The sequence below is a fragment of the Gouania willdenowi genome, chromosome 7 (assembly GCF_900634775.1).
Source record: "Gouania willdenowi chromosome 7, fGouWil2.1, whole genome shotgun sequence".
NCBI lineage: Eukaryota > Metazoa > Chordata > Actinopteri > Blenniiformes > Gobiesocidae > Gouania > Gouania willdenowi.
The window spans coordinates 18,823,737-18,843,624 of NC_041050.1; the positions used below are offsets into that span (position 1 = coordinate 18,823,737).

The window sequence follows — 19,888 nt, forward strand, 5'->3', positions numbered from 1 at the left end:
GTGGAGTATGTTGTCTTCTAAGAAGAAGATTGAAGGTTCAATCCTGACCTAGGTTTTTCTATGTACAAGTCACTTCAATGTAGTGCTAGTGCGTTTAAATGGATTCTGTCATCCCTGATGTGTGAGCGTGTGTAAATGGGTGAACATGGAGGACATAAATAAAGCGCTATCTGACTGTACAAGTACTTAACCGTCGTGGTGCAAACATCTGCCCTCCCCGGTGGCCCGCTGGCTTGGGGGCCAAGCACACACGATGGACCTCCAAATTCACGCACACACCACCTCACGCCCAGCTGGTCTGGCCTACCACTTCTTAAAAACACAAATATACATCTAACCCTTAGGGGGCTGGATAGCGGGGCGGTTGGGTGTAAAGTCAAACACTCATTCTACCAGGAAGTTGTGTAAGTGCAGGGTCCATCTGCCTCACTGATCCTTCAAATTTTAAACACACCTCAACACTACGCCAGAAACAATGGCCCAAACCCTCTGCTCTCTACTGCACTACATACACCCATACTCAGAGACAGGATGAGGGCTTCCCACCACCCACTGCCCTCCATCATTTTAACTGCACCTCATACATTCACCTACAACACTCTTCATTGGGGAATGATAAGACACCATAATAGGGTGATATGTGGGTCTGCAGAAACTTTGGTCAATCACGTGGGAACCCTGCATGGGCTTTTACTCGTCTGTTGGCGAGCAGGTGGGTGCTGGGCTGGCAGTGGGTAGGTAGTTCTGCTCAGGGCCCTCTCGGCTGGACTCAGCTGGTGTTCCTGGGTCTGGGTAGGGTGGCTTGCAACGTCTTACAGTACTTTGCTTCCTGGGTCACCTAGAAAGTGTCTGCTGCCCTTGGGGGTTTGCCCCCAGGGCCGCCTCGTGTCTGGCTCCCTCCCATCTGGTCTGGTCTCTGCTGCTGCTTGGCAGGGTCACTGGCGGGCACCCGTAGGCTGCCTTGCTGGTGCGGTGCTGGATCCTTTTTGGGTTGGGTGGGGTCCTTGGGTGGTGGGGTAGCCATTGGCCCTCCCCTGGAGGCTTCAGTGGTGGGCAAGAGATCCCCACTTTCTATTTAGGACTGTAATCCGGCTTACCAAAGGTCAAACTCTGTAGGACATTTATTCCTGTTTACCTGAGCAGTGACAATTTCATGAACTTCTCAACAAATAAGATTTCAATAATTAGATATGACGCTAATGTGCCTGCAATTGATCAAAAATGTATTGAAACCAGCAGCTTCATAAATAAGCTTTACATGCAGCTACACAGTTTAAACTCCATTGGTTTATCACAGCTGACCTCAAAAGTTTTAGACACCTATTAAACCCCAAAATAAACCTTGCAGAGAAACCAATAAACTGACTCACTTGCTCACACGACCATATAAACTATACTCAAACAAAAACTTGCATGGAGGGATCAAGTTGATATAATTTGTAAAAAACATTGTAAACATGTGCAAACACAACATCATTCAGTTGTGCTATTCTCCGTTTATCCTTCTAAGGTTTCACAAAGGAGGTCTCTTTTTTCTCATTTTACCAAAGCTTTTACTTAGTCCACTTTTCTCACTTCTCTCCTCAAGGTGAATCTCAAACATTACAGCCAATAAATAATAAATCACATAGAACTTGTGACAGGTCAGTGATGAATACGAGTAAAGGTTCCCATTCTTTAACTCACGTTTAATTTGATAAAATGTGTGTGAGTGTGTTTGAAAATGTTTTGGGGATGGAGGTCTAATGAATCTATAACTCTTTTTGATGTTTTGTTTTTTTTCTGTTAGGCAAAATAGTTTGTGCATACTTTGTTTTAGATTTATTGATCCATTTGCTGGCTGTTTACTCTCTGTGTTCTGGCATCATTTCCTGTTTATAGTTTCACTTTGTGCCCAATGCCACCGGGCATTGGTTGGGCAGAGAACAAAGTGATCCGCAGCCGTTTGATTGTTTGGTCTGTCTGAGCATGATAAGCTTTCTAAAACAAGTCAATAGTGTTACTAGCAGAGTCCCCAAACTGCCCCCCAGATGGTTTGACTCATCACCACCTCCAGCTCAAGTCAGTGACAGTGATTCATCCCCCGCATGGCCATTCCAGGAAAAGACAAGCCTCTCCGACCCCACACAGAGCTGGTAGGACAGATTGGCATTTAGCAAAACCAGCTGACTGGCCAAATTAGACAACAGGAATATTGTAAACAAAGAACAGAGTTGTATTGTTAAATAAATAAATAAATAAAAAGGTAAACAGTGATCATTTTTGTAAGACCGATGTATGAAATATTTTTTTCCCTGCAGTCTTTGGACTCTTTGTTTAAGTACATTTGCATCTAGCATGATAAAAATCTTGTAGGTAAGTAGGTAGGTAGGTGTAAGAAAAGGACTTTAGGAATGAGTTGCATAGAGACACACAAAGGATGATGAGCTGATCAAGGAGATTTGTTCTAACAAAGGGCCTAAACTACAAAGCTAGATTTCCTCTTATTGCGCTAACTTCAGGGATTTATTCAGTGTGTGCTGGTCTACAAAGCTGGCTAACGTATTACGGATCTAAATCACCATGGTTACTTAGGCTGAACAACTAACCTGGTCAGGACCAGGTTTTGTTCTGGATAAGATCTGAGTGAGTACTAAAGTCCCACCTCCTGACCAATCAGTTCTCTTGAAAAATGACCAGCCCATTAAAAGGAGGATCATTCTGTGAACACGTCACTGTGTGGATCTGATGTGATGCTGACAGGAGAGAGAATATTTAGTCATCGATGCAATCATTTCATTTACCGATGACATCCAATAGGAAATATAGAGATTTATATCTGATGGACTGATAAAGGAAAATAAGTCGGCTGGTGCTTTCGGACCATTAAATTAATTAATTCATGTATTCTAGGGTAATGCAAAGAGCCTCAGTCCTGTTAGTTAATTTTAAATATTAAGGGTGTGCCAAAATATTGATATGACAATATATCGCGAGGTTTCGTCTCGCGGTACGTTATTGATTCACTGACACCAAATATTGATATTTATTTTTTTCCTTATTACACAAGTTAAGTATAGGGCCCTATAAAATCCACATTAACGGAATCGCGAAAGGAATCAAATGGAAAAAATCGGCATGAAATGCGTCACCGTGAGACAAGGAACATATTTTTACGGAGAAATGTTTCCAGGGAGCGCTCATTACGTGTACCGCCCTCTTCTCTTCCATCCTGGCTGCTTCAAACTGCAACTAAACCACCCGAAACACTGTCTAAACTGCCAAAAAACTACACAAATCATCACTGACTCCTAAATCCAGAGCCGACCAGTGCCTGCTTAACTTTGCTGTGCCTGTGAAACAACGTCCGTTTCTTGTCTAGCGCTGCAGCTCTCCGTGAAAACATGATCAGAGCTACAGAAGATCTGTAGGAAAAGTTGCGTGTTGTGGACAATACCATCGATGCCAGGGTAGTGCACTGACTAAAATGTTTTTATATGCAGTGAAATTTTCCAGTTTTCATACAACAAGTTAATTCTGCTTGTTAAGCAGCACTGATATGTGTCTATGTTTACAAAGAAGTTGATAATACCAGCACTGAAATTAGTATTTTCTGCATTCATTTTGTTTTTAATGATTTATAGTTAATTCGTACAAACATCACAACAATATTTTGGTGAAGCATTATTTTGTATCAGTCTTCCTTACAGACTGAAACATAACACAAGGCCATTGGACTAATTGTGGTCAGTGTGTGTTAAGCCACTGTGCAGTATACACTTTATTTTTACTTGACTGTCATTCATGTGAAATTGATTGACAATGTTTAGTAATTCCTGTGAAATGGATTCAGGGCAGTCATTAAATTCTGATTTTTTTTCAGGGACACAAATTGTAATGTATCGTGGATGATATTTCTTGTGATTCACCGATTATTGCAGAATCGCTGAATCGTGATAATATCGTTATCTTGAGCAAAACTATCACATTATATTGTATCGTGAGGTACATGGCGATACCCAGCCCTATAAAATATAGATATATTCCACCTTATGATATATGCTGAGCTGTATGAACACAGCATCAGAGCCACAGACAAGGTAAAAGTGAAACTGAAAGTGATCAGAGTGTCTGTTTATACTCTGTTTATAATCTCACTAATTTCTAATTTCATCAATTCTTGCATTCATCCCTTGCTGCTTTTACTGCAGCAACAGTGTTGAGTGTTTAGTCCAAATTATGGATTTTATTTCTTCATATTTTTAAATAATTTTCATCTATTGTGAAGTAAATTGCTCTCTACAGTTTCTCTGTGTCTGTGATTGGTCTGACGCTGTAATCTCCACCTCTGTCACAAGAGCACACACGTAGCCAGGCTGAAATCAACACGCTTAACTTAGCGAGTTGAAAGGAGATTTGCGGAACAGCTTCTGTCCAGGATATAATAATCTAGTTTTGTAGTATAGGCCCAAAAAGTCAACCCAACTGGAAAAAGCATAGACAAAATTGTAAACTAAGCAGAAACATGCTGTGACATGGCATGGCTGGGGGACACAACAAATCATCCAACAGCTTCTCTTTTCAGAGTGCGGGTATCAAGCAAGGAAACGCCTGCAGATAGGGTAGGGTGACCTTATTATTACATCACACACAAACAACAAACTAAACACAACTGGGGTCAGTCAGGCCCCACAGACCAGGGCAGAGTTACTGTATGTGGGCCACATTGGCCTGCACAGGTCACCTAAAGATCAGGATGCTGGTGCATTGTTGCTGCGGCAGGCATGTAATTCAACACCACCATCCATTGGAGTCCTAGCAAGCATAGGGTCAACAACACCATCATTACCGTGGTTGGGGTAAAGGTTGGACTGTGACAATATCTTGATGCGGCGATATATCTCAATATTTTTTTGCACGATCGATAATCGATATGCTCGTGCTAAGTATACATTTTTTTTTTTTTTAAAACTTTCTGCTTTTTCACTAAAATGTGCAGGTAGGTCTTCACAGAAATGTTGTCACTGTTTGTTGAAGGAACCAATATATTGTTTACTGGAATATTGCACTATAATATAATATAACCCTATTTACATAAAGCACTATTGGAGATACGTATTTGTTTACATTGGTTTACATGTTGACACTCAGAGATATAAAATACAAATTGTATTTTTTCACTTAATCTTTTTTTTTCTTGTAATGTCATAGATTATCGTAGATTGATTTCTGACCAATGTATCAATAAATGCAGTATCGTCATATAGTGAGATAATCGTTATAGTGAGCTTTGTATCACGTATTGTATCGTATCGTGAGGTACCCAGAGGTTCCCACCCTTAGGTAAAAGGCAGCAACCATCTTGTTGTCTTGATTATCAGGGTTAAATTGTTGAGGTTTGCTCTAAGACTGAAGAAATGTACCGTGTTGACATTTCTCACGTGATTTGAAGAAAAGAGTGTCACTTAAACATTGCGGACAATTTCACCCATGCACTATAAAACAAAGACCGTTGCTTCAGAAGTACAACTACAACAAAAATGAGGAATTTTTATAATCAACTTCTTTATCTCAGGCAAGATAAGTTTTTGCTCAAAATGGCTCCAATGAAAAATTACCAGCTTGCAATTTATAATCTGCTCTCACATATACAGTATATCACAGAGGTGTCTAAAATGAAGAATTACTTCCCTGCATGCTGGATGATAAACTGCAGTGGATAGATGAAGTAAGATACTTTGTTCCAGCAATAAAAAAGGTTCACGTTTGGCTTGTGACCCCTATGACCCAACACATCTTTGTCTGACCAGCTTCTCTTATATATATAACACAACCTTGTACACAGCAGTACTCAATATACTGTATATGTAACATAGGAGAGTGTGTTCGGGGCATATAATCATTGTACATATGTAATTGGTTTAACTACACAAACAAAGCTAAGAACAGTATGGGCAAAATAGCAAAGACTCACGAGAGCGTCTTCTCCACTCGTCCTCCAGTAGAGCTGATAATCTCACCAAGGGTGCAGAAGGTCTGTCCAAGAAAGTCCTGAGTGAAAAGATAAAAGATAGAACTTTTATTTTAGGGAAGAAAACTGCAGCATGTCTCTTTTGTGCATCACTGAAGATTTCAACAGTGAATTATGAAAAAGAGGTTTTCTTTCAAGTTGTCTGGAGGTTTCAGTCATTTGACAATAAATATGAATGTAGGCAACATGGAAAATGTTATAAATTGTCATTATAATAGTTTTGTATTTGTAAAATAACTTCTAAATATACAAGGAAATTAAATGTCTATTTACCGCACTTCTTTAAAATCTCTGACAGTGCAGTTTTGGTCACTGGAGGCATATCTCTCTTTGTGTATATACCACCAGGAGTAGGGGAAATAGAAGATGATATAAATACAACAGTAATTTCAGTGGCATATGCTCAGATCAAGGAAGAATGGTGGTGGGTGGGGATTTCAGCATTCGCATTGTACCATTAAATTGCTCTGGTTGGGTAGGATGGATATTAAAGTCATTAAAGTTCGATTATAATTCAATCTCATTTAACCGAAGTGATGTTCTGAATTAAATATTGAACTCACATTTTAATTCCAGCATTTACATAAGCATTCATTGACCCTCCCAGGTCAAGTCCGGGAAGTCGTGCAGGATTTCATGATTCAGCTCCTGTCGACCCATCGACTATTCTATAAAGTGTGTCAGGATGCAATGAGTGGTTGTGCCTATCCTTTCTTGCAGTCATTTTATTCAACAACACATCCAAAAGCTCTAATCCTGTCCACATGTACAGACAATAAACCAACATATGGCAACATTAAAAAAAACACTGTGCAACAACAAAGGCAAGAGTTTATGCGTGTTGTGGGTGTGAGCATGTGTCGGTGTGAGCCCCCCTGTGAGTTTAAGTACAGTGCCTGTACGTGCCCTGACATGTACAATCTGCTGTAGTTTGCAGACTGAAAGAAAAAGAGCAACAGCAGCTGCTTTTGCTTTGAAGTGAACTTCTGAAAGTTGTTTTTACCTGAGTGAACGGGAAAACACGCAGACAAAATGAGGAACAAAACTACAGGAGGAAGCTCACTGGGTGGGAGAGCTGGTGGTTGCCCTTGATGGAACAAGATGAAGGAAAAAAAAAAAAAACAATGAAGATCAGAATGAATGAATCACACACAGAGCAAAACAAAAATGAGTAAATGACACAAGGATACAAGAGCTGACTAAAGGGGAACACTCACCTTCTGCTCCCCAAAGGGTTCAATTTGTCAAGGAGAAAGAAAAGAAGAAATTCCATTAGAAATCTATTAAGAACATATGTGACACATTTACAAGCTCTTCAATCCAAGCACTTCAGGTCATCATACTGTACTTACGTATTTGGATATGTTACAGCTCCGAGAGTCCACGTTGTACCTGAAAGCATCATCAGTCATCAGGGTCACAGCAATGAAAAAGGATGTGTTTGAAGAGACTGAGTTGTTAAGCTTTCCTGTAGTAATGATTGTCACACTTCATAGTTTTACCCACAGAATAAGAACTTCAGACTTGGATCATTAAATAATCATTAAAAGTATGGCTGTGTTTAAATGACTAAAAAATATAAACATATCAAAAGTCTATTCCTATTTATTAATAGTTACTCCAGCCTTAAGGGGGAGCTGCAGAAGTACCACACCCCTTGTTTTACAGGTAAGTTTTATAAAAGGTATCAATTGCATAATAAACAGACTAAGAGACATACTGCAAACAGAAGTTGATGTACATACATAAGGATGCATTTAGGAAATTTGCTCTAGTGCTACGTTTTCATATCTTTAATCGACAAACCTTTATAATTAACATTGTGTTGATTAAATCAACTCATTCATGTTATTGTTCACAACAAATACATGAAAAATAACATTTACTATTGTATAAGAAAACCACAATATAAAAGACAAGGAAAATACAAACAAAAGAAGGCAACTGAATGTTATAAGGTTTTAAAGTTGAGTAACAAAAAGAGAAAAAAAAACACTCAATATTGGGTTCAGGGTGAAACATGCCCATGGACACAGCTACACACTATATTCCCATTATGTATCAACACCTACTTAGATATTCTCTTTTTTTTTTTTGGTGCAGTTTCTAACAGTCTGGTAATATGGGTTTGGTTTATAAGACTGAAGTTGGTACATTGTAAACTATTCACTGTCAAAGCGCTCCCCTTCAAAACAGTATGAAGATTTATATATAGACATCAATGTTTATTATCTGACTGATCATACAGTCTATCCTCCTAAAAGTAAGAAATACTAATAAATCAGATTTAATTGGATTTTTAAGGCCATTAAAAAATACACGTGAACAATAATCTATTTGTATGCACAAATGCTTAATCACAGTCAATGAATGTCATCCATTTTCATCATCCCTCCCTGTGGAGGAAGCTACAACCCCATGACCAGTATGTCTGTACTTTAATTAAGGCAGCAAAGGCATGAAAGTCATATTTCACTGCGGTGATTAAGGATAATGAAAGCAACAGCAAAGAGAGCGTCAGTAAGGGATCTTTTTTTGAAATCAGTACGTCATAGATTAACATCCCAGACTATCATTCTAATCTCATTCTAAGATCGATTGTTGTTAAATTCTCCCATTGTGGGAAAAATGAGCTCTCTGCCACATTGGGACTTAACGCAGAGAGAAACTCTGTGATTGTAATGGAAGGCTATGCTGACTTTGAGGATGACAAAACTAGAACTGGGTAGTGATCAAATTCTTTTTTTCTGCTTTGTCACTCTGCTCTGTTGTCCTGAGCTAATGAACTCAGTCACCAAACTAGAAGTGACTTAAAGTGAACTCAACACAGTTGCTTGAAAGTGCCCTAAAATGGCTTCTTGCACCAAAACACCAGAATTAAGGTGTCCTCATGCAGCTCTGCAGAAAGTCTAATAAGGTGATTGGGTGTGGGGAAAAGCAAGGAAATATCTAAAACATAGTACTTCCCAAAAAATAAAAATAAACTATTTTCATCTAAATTGTGTCTATACTTACACATCAAACCTCAGGTTCTGCTTCTCTTCAAAAAAGAAATCCAGGACAAACTTTCTGACAAAGTCGGGATTTCGGGTATTATCGATCACCTCCGTCCTGCCAAACTGTACCAAAATAAAAAAAAAATAGTCATAATTAGTGGCATACAACTTGGTCAAAAATAAACACACTGGAAACAAGTGATCTACCAGCAATTAGTATTAACATTGCACCTTAGTATAAAACCAAAAAAAAAAAATTCACAAATTATTTGTTTTAAAAAATAAACCTGTATTATTTTACACTGGCTTGTTTTGTGCTAAATCCAGCATCCCTAGAGCAATAACACGGCTATAATTAGAGCCAGCGCTTCTTGCAGTGAGCCTACAGAGGCCCAGTACCAACTGCTCTGGCTGGCCGAACCGTCTCTCCATCATCCTGACAATCACAGAGGTAATCCCCTGGTGCGCTGTCGTCCTCGCCTCCCTGGCCTGGTCCTACAGCGTCGTGTAATGAGCTATTGATCTTGGCACTGCCCCACCATAGCCTTAATACCCCGACTCATGTCTTTAGTGCCTGGTGCACATAATCTACGTCCCCAGCCTATCTATTACAGAGGCGCAGAAGGGGAGTGTATTGAGCCTTAGAAACTACCAGCCACTTAAACTTCAAGGGGAAAATCCAGTGATACTTCTTGGCTGTGTTTCTACTATTGGGGCTATGGGCCTTTTGCTCATAATCCCTCCCAGAGATGTTAGCTTAATAGTTGCTGGAGCAATAAGGGTGAAGGTAAGTGAATAGCTCTGTGGCTCGTAGAGATGTTCTCGGATGGGGCTCAAGCTGTGCAACTCTCGTTTGAGTCTATTACAGATGCGGCTCATTTGGTACACCTCAGTAAACCGCTGACAGAGTGGCATTTTTCTGTGTCAGGGGATGCACAGAGTCAAGAAAACACAGCTCAAAGCTAAAAAAAAAACATTTGAAGTAAGAAAACAAAGCAACAATAGTTGGTGTATGCACTGTAAAACATGCTTTTTATATCCACGAGAGTGCAACACTTGACTGAGGTAAAAACATTTAGTACCAGTTCACAGTTTACAGTAAATCAGTAGCATTTTCATTATAGTTCCTGCTTTAGTTTACTGTTCATTCATTCTCTGGTTTAGGTTCCCTGTCTTTGTCTTCAGGTTTTGGCTTCCATGTTGCAGGGATTGAGAACTTGTAACTTGAAAGCAAAAAAAAATGTTTGAAATACACAGTGGTTAAGCAGTGGGGCAGGAGAGGCAGCATTTCTTTTCATTCAAAAGTTACACTAACTCACAGGTTCTGTTTCTAAATGAAGATTATCATCCTAATAATCCCACATTTTAAAAATCCTGTGCTGTTTATTTTAAAGAAAGTAAATTGACTTTAATTGTCCACTGTTCATTTTGTATTTCACCATAAACTGAATAAAAGTCAATAAAGGTCCATAAAGGTGTTTGATTTCACACCAGATATCCTTACTAATACACTGAAGCATCTTAATGCATGTTTCTTATCTTTTTTGGCCTTAGGTCCGGTGTCACGGTCTGAGTTTACCTCCGTACTGAGATTATCTTACAATCTCAGTATATGACCGCTACGTAGTGAGATGCACAGAAATTGTTGTACTCATTTTAAAAAAATGCTTAAAACATCACATCAGTCGACCATCAATTAAAAAATCGACCAATGAAAAAAAAATTTGATTGTCATGATCAGATTTATATGAATACACTAGCTTATTATTGTAAAGATACATTAGGTTAACTGTTATTTATTGAAATCTATATTATATCCATGTTTTTTTTTTTTTTTTAAATAAATTATTACTTTTCATATAGAATTTTATTATAATCACGTTTTTTTGGAGAATAAACTATTCCTATTCATACTGAGATTGCTGAATGAGACACTATTACTTACTCAAGTAGTTGACTGAGATTGTCACTCAGATTGCCGTACTGAGCTTGCCGTGGGAAATTAGTGAAAGGAAGTATATTCCAACATGTGCTTTATTTTTATCCAAACAGAATACATATAATAATAAAATAACTGCATAGAATAAATCATAAAACATGTATTTTCTTTTGTACAAACACATGATCTCAGCACAGCGGATGTAGCAAAACTCACAGTGGAACTCGCAAAAATGCATTTTCCGGTAGTGGACATGCTCATAATCGATCTCAGTACGAGGTAAACTCAGACCGTGACACCGGGCTACCGGACTCAAAACACCACTCACTTTGTTCTTCTTCTTCTTGTTCTTCTTCTTGTTGTGTACAGAAGTTAAAATCACTATTCTTCTGTTATTCGTGAACGGGTCGGGCTGAAATTTGGTAGGTATAACCTATGGATGTGTACGCATCAACCCTTTCAGCCCAATTTTTGATTGAGGCCCAGGAGGGTCTCAAAAGAAAAAAAAACGGAAGTCAATTTTTTGTTAGATCGGAATGCAGTTTGGTATGAATACTCTATGAATGAATATGATGAGATGCTCAAAGCCATTTTTTTTTAAATGGGGCCCAGGGGCCCACACCCCATATCTGGTCATTTCCAAATGTATAGGAACATAGTCGTGTGATATTAAATTTCAAAGCTAATTCAACGTAGATTGCGATTATGCCTCGCACAATTCCATTAGGGGCCACCCTTTTTTAGGCAAATTCCATTAAAGTCATTTTCTCGTTTATTTGTGAGTCAATTATTGCGACAGTTGGTGGTACCGAATCATTGACACATACCAATATATGAATGGGGCCCATTACTCCGTATGTGCCACGGGGGCGCCTTTTCCAATGACTACTCCTCGGTTAATGCTCGTTGAATCGGGTTGTAATTTGACATAGACATTCTATGAGCGGATGTCAAGAGCCTCTCGGAGACCTTTTTGAAAAAGGGGAGGGGGATGGTCATTTCTAAATCTATCAGAACTTAGTCGTGTGATATATCGTTTCAAAGGCAATTCAACGTAGATTATTATTTCACATCGCACAATTTCATTTGTTTTACTCGGTAGAACCGAGCAATTTCACTTAATTTTTGGGAACACGGTATGTGCTATTTGGCGTGGAGACGTTCCGCAGGCCCGGCCATAGTTCATCACAACTTGTTTAAACGGTTTTTAAGAAGTGGTACGTCAAGTGCAAAAAATTTGACAAAAACTACAAGTAGACTATAATAACCAAAAATTCGTGCCTATTTCTTGAAGGACAAATGGATGGATGATTTACTGTCTTAAAATCAAATAAGACTTACCGCATCATTGGTCATTTGAGATATTAATAAATATGTTTTTGATTTCCAAATGAATGCATCAAGGTTTGAATACCAAAAATACAAATAAAGAAAATTTGGATTAATAGTTGATTCATAAATGCATTTACAAATTGTAAATTTGACCATTTACATAATGACAGTTTTGATGTTAAAAGCAAACACAATATTGAGCAGATTTCAATACAATTCAAATATCTGCAATAGGTGTCAATATGTTGGGCTGCCAGCAAGATGTTTACTTTGCTGATTGCAGCACAATACACGCTGTGTTTGTGATTAAACCCCCCCATACAAAACAGAAATGTGTGCGGTACAGAGTAGGAAGGGGATCATTGCTCACTGGGACATCAGGACTGACTTTGGATTTTGATAGGAGTAAATAACGTGATTGAAGACAGCATGTCAATGGGAAATTAAATGAGAGCAATATCGCTGAGAGTCGCGATGTGAACACACGTAGGCTAGAGAGAGACATTCACGGGGAAGCTCATGGAAGTAGAAATGAGAGGAATGTCAAGTACCCTTGCTTTAAAAACAGCAAAGGAGGATGAGACAGGGAGAAGTCGAAGGGGAGCAGGTGGTGCATTTTTAATAAGATTAAAAAAGAGTGAAACTTTTTTCTACTCTGAGTCATGAAGTTGTTTTAGCTGCATCACAAAGCCATTACAAATTTTCAAAAGAAAAGACCTTTAGCCTCTTTTATTAATTCTTCTGACTGGGTCAGCTGGGAGATTCTTCTTCTCCATGCCTGGGTTCATTTGACACACATGGTTACACTCTCTGAGCGATTGGGGCGGTTGGCACGAGCAGAATTTTCTACAAGATGTTTTTTCTTGCATTTTTTCTGGATTTCATTTCAATAATGTGCCTTCTCCAGGCCTTAATAAAAGTCCACCCCTTCAGGAGAACACATGCAAAGTTATGAAGGAAAAACGTTTCTCAGCTTACCTCCCTCCACTCTTTGGTTCCCACAGCCTGCACATACAACACGACCACTAGGGTGGAAAGCAGAGAACATAAAAACATTATTAATAAGTAAGCCTGATGGTTTTTACATACAGTATAAGCAGCTGGTGGATAGTGAAATGTCATGTTCACATCCAGTTCCATTAAATTTAACACCATTAAAGTCAACACATTTAGATTGTAATTGGGTCAGTTAGCCTTGAATAAGTCAAAAGTGCATAATTATATAATAAAATGAATAAATATTATATTTGTAATTCATTCTTTGGTGAGCCTGTCTAACAGATAAGAACTAATCACTCCATTAATGATCAGAAAAACACACGCAATTTTATAATAATTTATTGATTAATTAATTCTATTTATTCATCATAGGTTTTTTTTTAATTCCTAAAAAAAAATTTGGTGAATTTGGTTAATGCAGTAACCACTGACCACTAGAGCACTCCAACATAATATACATAGATTATATACTATCGATCAGAGGTTCTAAACCAATGGGCCAGGCACCATAAAATATGCCAAAAAAAATTATTGAAAAATATTCATGCTTAATGGAAATATAGTTATACCACTGGTAAGTAGTTAGATTTGTCAGTATATACAGTAACTATTGATAATCACCATCAAAATACATTTCAAATGTTTTCATTTTTAGTTGCTTTATTGATGCAGATGAAAAGTGATACAGTCTTCAGTTATTTATTACAGGCAGGTCCATGAGAGTAAATCATTATTACCTGCAAGATTTTCAAACTGGACTTTTTTTTTTTTTTTTTTAACTTCGTCTCAAGTGATAATTTCATAAATTTTAGTTTCCAACTTTTCCATCTCTTGGAATATTTTGTTCCGCAGAGAAGCTGCCGTTCAGCATAGAGCTTTATTTCACGTTTGCATAACTTCATGCGTCGTGCAGCAGAGCATAGGGCATTTCAGCATTGGACATTCTCATTTGCATTTTCAGCAGGTTATGCAGATTTTTTTAGTCACATGAATTATATTAAGTATTTTTGATCTTGTGAGCCCTGGCCTTAAAACTGAAAGGGAAGTGTGTTAATCGTGTGACAATATGATAGGTTTGCTACATTGCAAGGTTTGGTTCATTAGTTGTAAAAAAACGAACTGAACATCCTTGAGGAAAATATCACTGCACAGAAATCTCTCAAAACCACTGTGACCTGTCAATGCTTTCAGGGTCAATAACTGCACAGCACTCTGAGCCAACGAAGGCAGTAACTCTAATGAGAGCAAAAAATGATCCACAACACAGTTGCACACAGCCAGACAGTTTTACCTGCACTACTGGCTTTCAATGTTGAGGTATTGACCATTTTTTACTTTGTCTTTTCTTTGTTTTTGCACTGTAAAATTCACCAAAGGCTAAAGTAAATTAGTATCACATATATGCCAACAATATTGTTGAGCTAATATTGCAGATTGGGAATTTCCAAATTTAGATTGCATTATTCAATGCACAGATAGTGGTGGTAAGCTATTATTGTATCAAGCCAGCCATAATGTGTCATTTGCCCCTCCGACCACCACCAACCCTCACGCACACACCATATTCATATGATGCAATGTGGGTGAAGTGACAGATACCACTATAGAGTGGCTACCACCCCACTGCAGCACCTGGGATTCTCAGTGGTCTCCCATCCAAGTTCTAACCAGGCCCATCCTGGCTTATCTTCTGAGATCTGGCGAGATACGAAAATGACAGGCAGTTATGGCAAACTATCCTTGGACCATATATTGGAATCAGCAGGTGTTGATGAAACACTGGAGCTCATCATATTGTGCTGAGGTAGGTGCTATCTCAAATTATTCTCCAGGAAATCTTTTTTTCTCAAATCTAGAATAGTATATTGGATCAAAGGAAAAAAATACCAGAATAAAACAATAAGTGTACTTTAGTTCAAAGGTGAACAAACTTTTTGTCTTGCAATACAGTATGTACCAACATTAAATAGTTAAATTGTTTACTTAATTGCTTTAACAGTTGACAGACTTGTTATACGATTAATCTAAAGAAGTTATAAATCCTTTTTCTGTTACATTATGCAAGACTGCTGGTCGTGTATAGATACACACACTAGTGTTGTGTTCAAGACCACACTATCCGAGACCAAGACTTGCCGAGACCGAGTCAAGACGACATAATCCAAGATGGCGGTGGCCCGGACTACAGCCAACACTATTTAATAAAAGCCTTAAAAGACATCTATACTATAATTCAAGGGAGGTCTGTGTGTGTGGATGTGTGTGAGTGTGTGAGTGTGTGTGGAGCAAATATCTCCCGGACGCGGTGCCAGTTCAACGTCAAACTCGGTCGACGGGTTCAAAATACCCCGAGTGTGTGTATCTGTTATTTTGGAGTAATTTGGTAATTTCAAAATGTTTATTTTAATTGTATTTCACTTCTGGACAGCCCCGAAATGAAACCTGTTCAACTTTTGACCTCAGGGTGTGAGGGGGCGCTAGCGCACCATCTATATCTATTTCACTACACAGCTCACTTCCGGTGAGTGCGTGAGCTCCCGTGGACTTCTCTTTTCTCTTTTGAGGAAAAATACTTTTTTTTGGTGATGACATTTTAAAAGCAAGGGGAGAACATGCAAACTCCACACAGAAAGGACCCAAGTCCACCCCAGGGCTTGAACCCCGGACCTTCTTGCTGTGGGGCGGACGTGCTAACCACTAAGCCACCGTGCACCCTTCCAAGTATATTCTCACACAAAAATCTTTACATAATGTTTAAAAAGTACCTCTATGGTTGTTAAACTCTACATTTATCTTCTAAACAGTGCTTTAAATATATCAGCAAAAAAGATGCAGTAAAACAAAGGCATCCCAATTATAATGCCCATATCTATCATGTTGTCTAGTTTCGTGCAGGCCCACACGTTCTTACACTAGCAAATATACAACAACTGCTAAAGGCTCTCATGAGATGAAAGATATAATTGGCCAAGTGTTGCTCTTTGTGTCTAGCTGAGTGCCATAAGATATTTTTTGCCCCTTTAAGGTTTAGACATTTGCTAATGAACTTCAAACTGAATGTGCACATGATAAAAAGCACATAATCTGCCCCCACCCCCCCCCCCCACCCCCACCCTATAAGCCATTAATACAAATACGATGAGGAGAGCAGTAGGCAGGGAGTGCAGCATGGTTTAGATTTGACTTACATTTTCACATTCATAACTGAAACATATTTTTTGGTGTAAAGTAAGAAGTGGAAATTAAAATCCATCTTTCCACACAAACAAAAGTTCATGTGTTGTTAGTATGAGGTGAAAAAAAAAAAAGTCTTCAAATTAAAAGTTTGCTTTATTATTTCCACGGATTTCAATGACATTTACATGTGTTAGGAAAACTCAATGTTCTGCGATTTCAGGACAGCCTACTCCACCTCGTTTGCTTCAGACCGCCTTCATTGACAGACTTACTCCCACCTCACGTACTGTAAATTGACCCAATGCGCAGTGAACGTATCAGGAGCCTGGACCCGAGCATACGTGGAAGAGATACGCGAGTAACATCGGGTGAGTAAAAAACAAATATGGCCCATTATATTTTAAGTTAAGAATAATAACTCAATTTAATTTTGTCAGCTGCTTAAGAATAAGCCTTTTCACACCCTCGGAAATCTCGTTCTCATTCAGTTATCGCGCATGAGGTCAAAGGTCAAGAGGTATAAACTCTCCATAGCTGACGGTGTTGGCAGCGAGTGTTAGAATATTTATCCCGTTGGAGCGTTGATTCCTTGAAAGATTTTTGGTGGAAACGTGGTATCGTTCTCCAAGGCAGAAAGGCAGAGTTAGCTGCTAAAGCTAGCTGAAAATTCTGTTTCTTCCTGACTTTTCAAACTGACCAATCATCTGATCAGTGCTGTTTCACTTATCGCCCTGTCAATCTTGTGCACTTCCTTAAAATTTGTAAATTGAATCGAAATAGTAGCTTATAAAAAATAACCATGGACCTGGTTAGTGAATAGTGTACAGTAGTCCCTCGCTATATCGCGGTTTACCTTTCACGGCCTCGGTGTTTCGCGGATTTTTTTTACAGTGCAATTTTGCATGCATTTTTTTACAGCATATGAACGCGCATTGTGTTCTGCGTCCTGATTGGCTAATGCTGCGTTCACCCATTATCGACATATCCAACTCGGTGAGTTTCACTGCCTGCTGAAGTGAGGAGTTGCGCTCCTTTTTATCCCCTCATAAACATAAACCACCAGTGAAAAAAGCCGGTTTGATTAGCGGCTAATGCTATCCTAGCTCAGTGCCGACTTTCAAAGAGGAAAACTGCAGAGAGAACTTTTACCCTGCTACTACCACCTCCTCGCTGATTCTCTTCCATGTCAAATCCTTTAAAGTCCGGTCCCGGTAATAAAGGACGTGTCATACAGCTCCAGGTGGTCACACACAGCTTCTACTCCATGATTGAATGGGTGAACAGACCGGTGTCCGTGTTGACGGCCTGACGCCATCGTCAACAAAGACTCTGAAACACATGTTTGTGTTTTAAAATCTCTGAAGGTTTGAACTTTGAGAGTGTTTTTACAAGAGAGAAATGTTAATACCTGTCTGAGAAAAGTGTATATAGTGTGTGGTGAGGGGTTTTACAGCCTTAAAACATGTATAATAATTGTAAAAATAAAGCTGACTACTTAGTGGATTTTGCCTATTGTGGGTTATTTTAACAACATAACCCCCGCGATAAACGACGGACTACTGTACTCGTAAATTTACCTTTTCAAAGTGAAAACTCATACTGTCCTTTTCACACTCGGAAATCACGCTTGTCTCATCAATAATAATAATAATAATACATTTTATTAATAAGCGCTTTTCAAAAACTCAAAGACAAAAGTCAAAAAAGAAGTGAACAACAGTAAAAGGTAAATACAGATATTCCAAAACAATCACAAGTTAAAAGCTTGGGAGAGGAGTGTGGACGCAGAGGAGGTCTGTCGCTTTGATACTTATTCTCTCATCAGTTTTACAAAAGTGCTCGGACATGTGCATCATTCCCGGGTAGAGTCCAAATCCCGCCCGCTGGAGACCCAGGTAGTTGGTGTTTTCATCCACCAGGGGTCACCTGTGTAAAAGCGAGGGGCCAGCCTTGCTTCAATACTGCTGCTGAGCAGCTCCCATCATTTTTAAAAGTGCTATCAGCAGAAAGCCCTGGTCCCCCCCTTAATATGTGTTATAAGGAATAATATAAACACTATTAAAGCACTAAAGATCTCTGGACTTAAGTGACCAACACTGTTATGTTGGAGCTTGTTGACAAACACCTCGCTCTATTTTGATGACGCGTTCCCACTTTGATGACGAATTTGACACGGCACCTAGCTGTCGAAGCCGCACCGCCAGGAAACTCTCTGCCGTGATTGACATGTAAACAGACACGCCCACAAAGGTGAGCATTTCAGCATCCTTCACACAGTGCTATTTATGTATTTTCTACAGTCTATGTAAATACCAGCGAACGTCCCGCCTCCACACTCTCTCATGTGTATAAAGCAGCATGAGCTTGGCTACCGAGTGGGTGGGAGGGGGCCGGGCCATCCTTTGGCCCTAGGTCACCGTGCGGGTAGGAGGAAGTCAGAGTCCCGTCTATAGACACGCCCACTCGTGAATATGCATAACTAAGCCGCAAATCAGTCTGTTTGTGTAGAGTTGCTCAGAAAGTGACTTTTCAGAAACTAAAACTCTGGAAAACAGGCGAGTTTGGGAAAATAAAACTCAAATACTATGTTTTTGGGGTTCTTAGAACAAATGAAGATTTGTTGAAAAATAGCATGATATGGGACCTTTAAGAAAACCAGTTTTGGTTCAGAATAGAAGAAACGTGTGCCTATCAGTGGGTTGAAGGCATTTTAGGCTTTAAAATAAGGTTTCTGTAAGGTTGTGTTTGTCTCACAAATAAAACCTGAGTCTAGAGTAGAGTCTGACCTTGCAGCTCACCTGATACTGTATCTAAAAGGCAAATCCATCATAGAGTCCCAAGAGTGTCGGCTGTAACAGGAAGACCTGACGGATTGCCTGTTTCATGGAAAGTGAGTCTGACAAAAGGAAGAACCGTCTGGTCGGCCACAAACCACCCACTGATTCTTCATGATAGCGGCCATTAAATATAAGTTAGAATAAACATTTAAAACATCTTTTAAATTGTGACCAAAGTCAAGTATAGAACTTTCTGAAGAACTGGGTCCATTTTATAAAATGCCCATCACATGAAAAACTTTTTAAATACAGTACAACTAAATATCTGACAGATTAATATACTATCAAAACATGTGTAAGGCTTTATGTGAGTTCAGCAGGAGCCAAAGTTAGACTCAATCACAAATCTAGAATCCTGATGAGTACGGGCAGTATCAATAATAATAATGGGGGGTTGGGTTGTTGTTATGCACATTGTAGGAGTAAGTATGGTAGCACGATGTAAAACATTCATCTTCAACTGAAAAAGTGAGAGGGACTCGTTTTCCCAACAGAGGTCTGAGCAATAAAAAAGCTCAAATTCTTGCAACATTTCGTATGGAACATAAATGTTGAGGTCAAGGCTGAATTTTTTCCTAGACTTTTATTTTGAAACATG

At 39.0% G+C, this 19,888-nt stretch overlaps 1 protein-coding gene across 1 annotated transcript in view; it reads right to left on the reverse strand.

Moving 5' to 3' along the window:
- The window catches only part of cpne9 (copine family member IX), a 142,492-nt gene that overhangs the window by 79,022 nt on the left and 43,582 nt on the right, over positions 1–19,888 (reverse strand). Inside the window, exons 3-7 of the mRNA XM_028453402.1 lie at positions 13,256–13,302; positions 9,026–9,129; positions 7,363–7,402; positions 7,228–7,230; positions 5,954–6,030 (exon numbers count right to left, since the gene is read on the reverse strand). Coding sequence (XP_028309203.1) covers positions 5,954–6,030; positions 7,228–7,230; positions 7,363–7,402; positions 9,026–9,129; positions 13,256–13,302 — 271 coding nt within the window. The remainder of the gene's footprint in view (positions 1–5,953; positions 6,031–7,227; positions 7,231–7,362; positions 7,403–9,025; positions 9,130–13,255; positions 13,303–19,888) is intronic.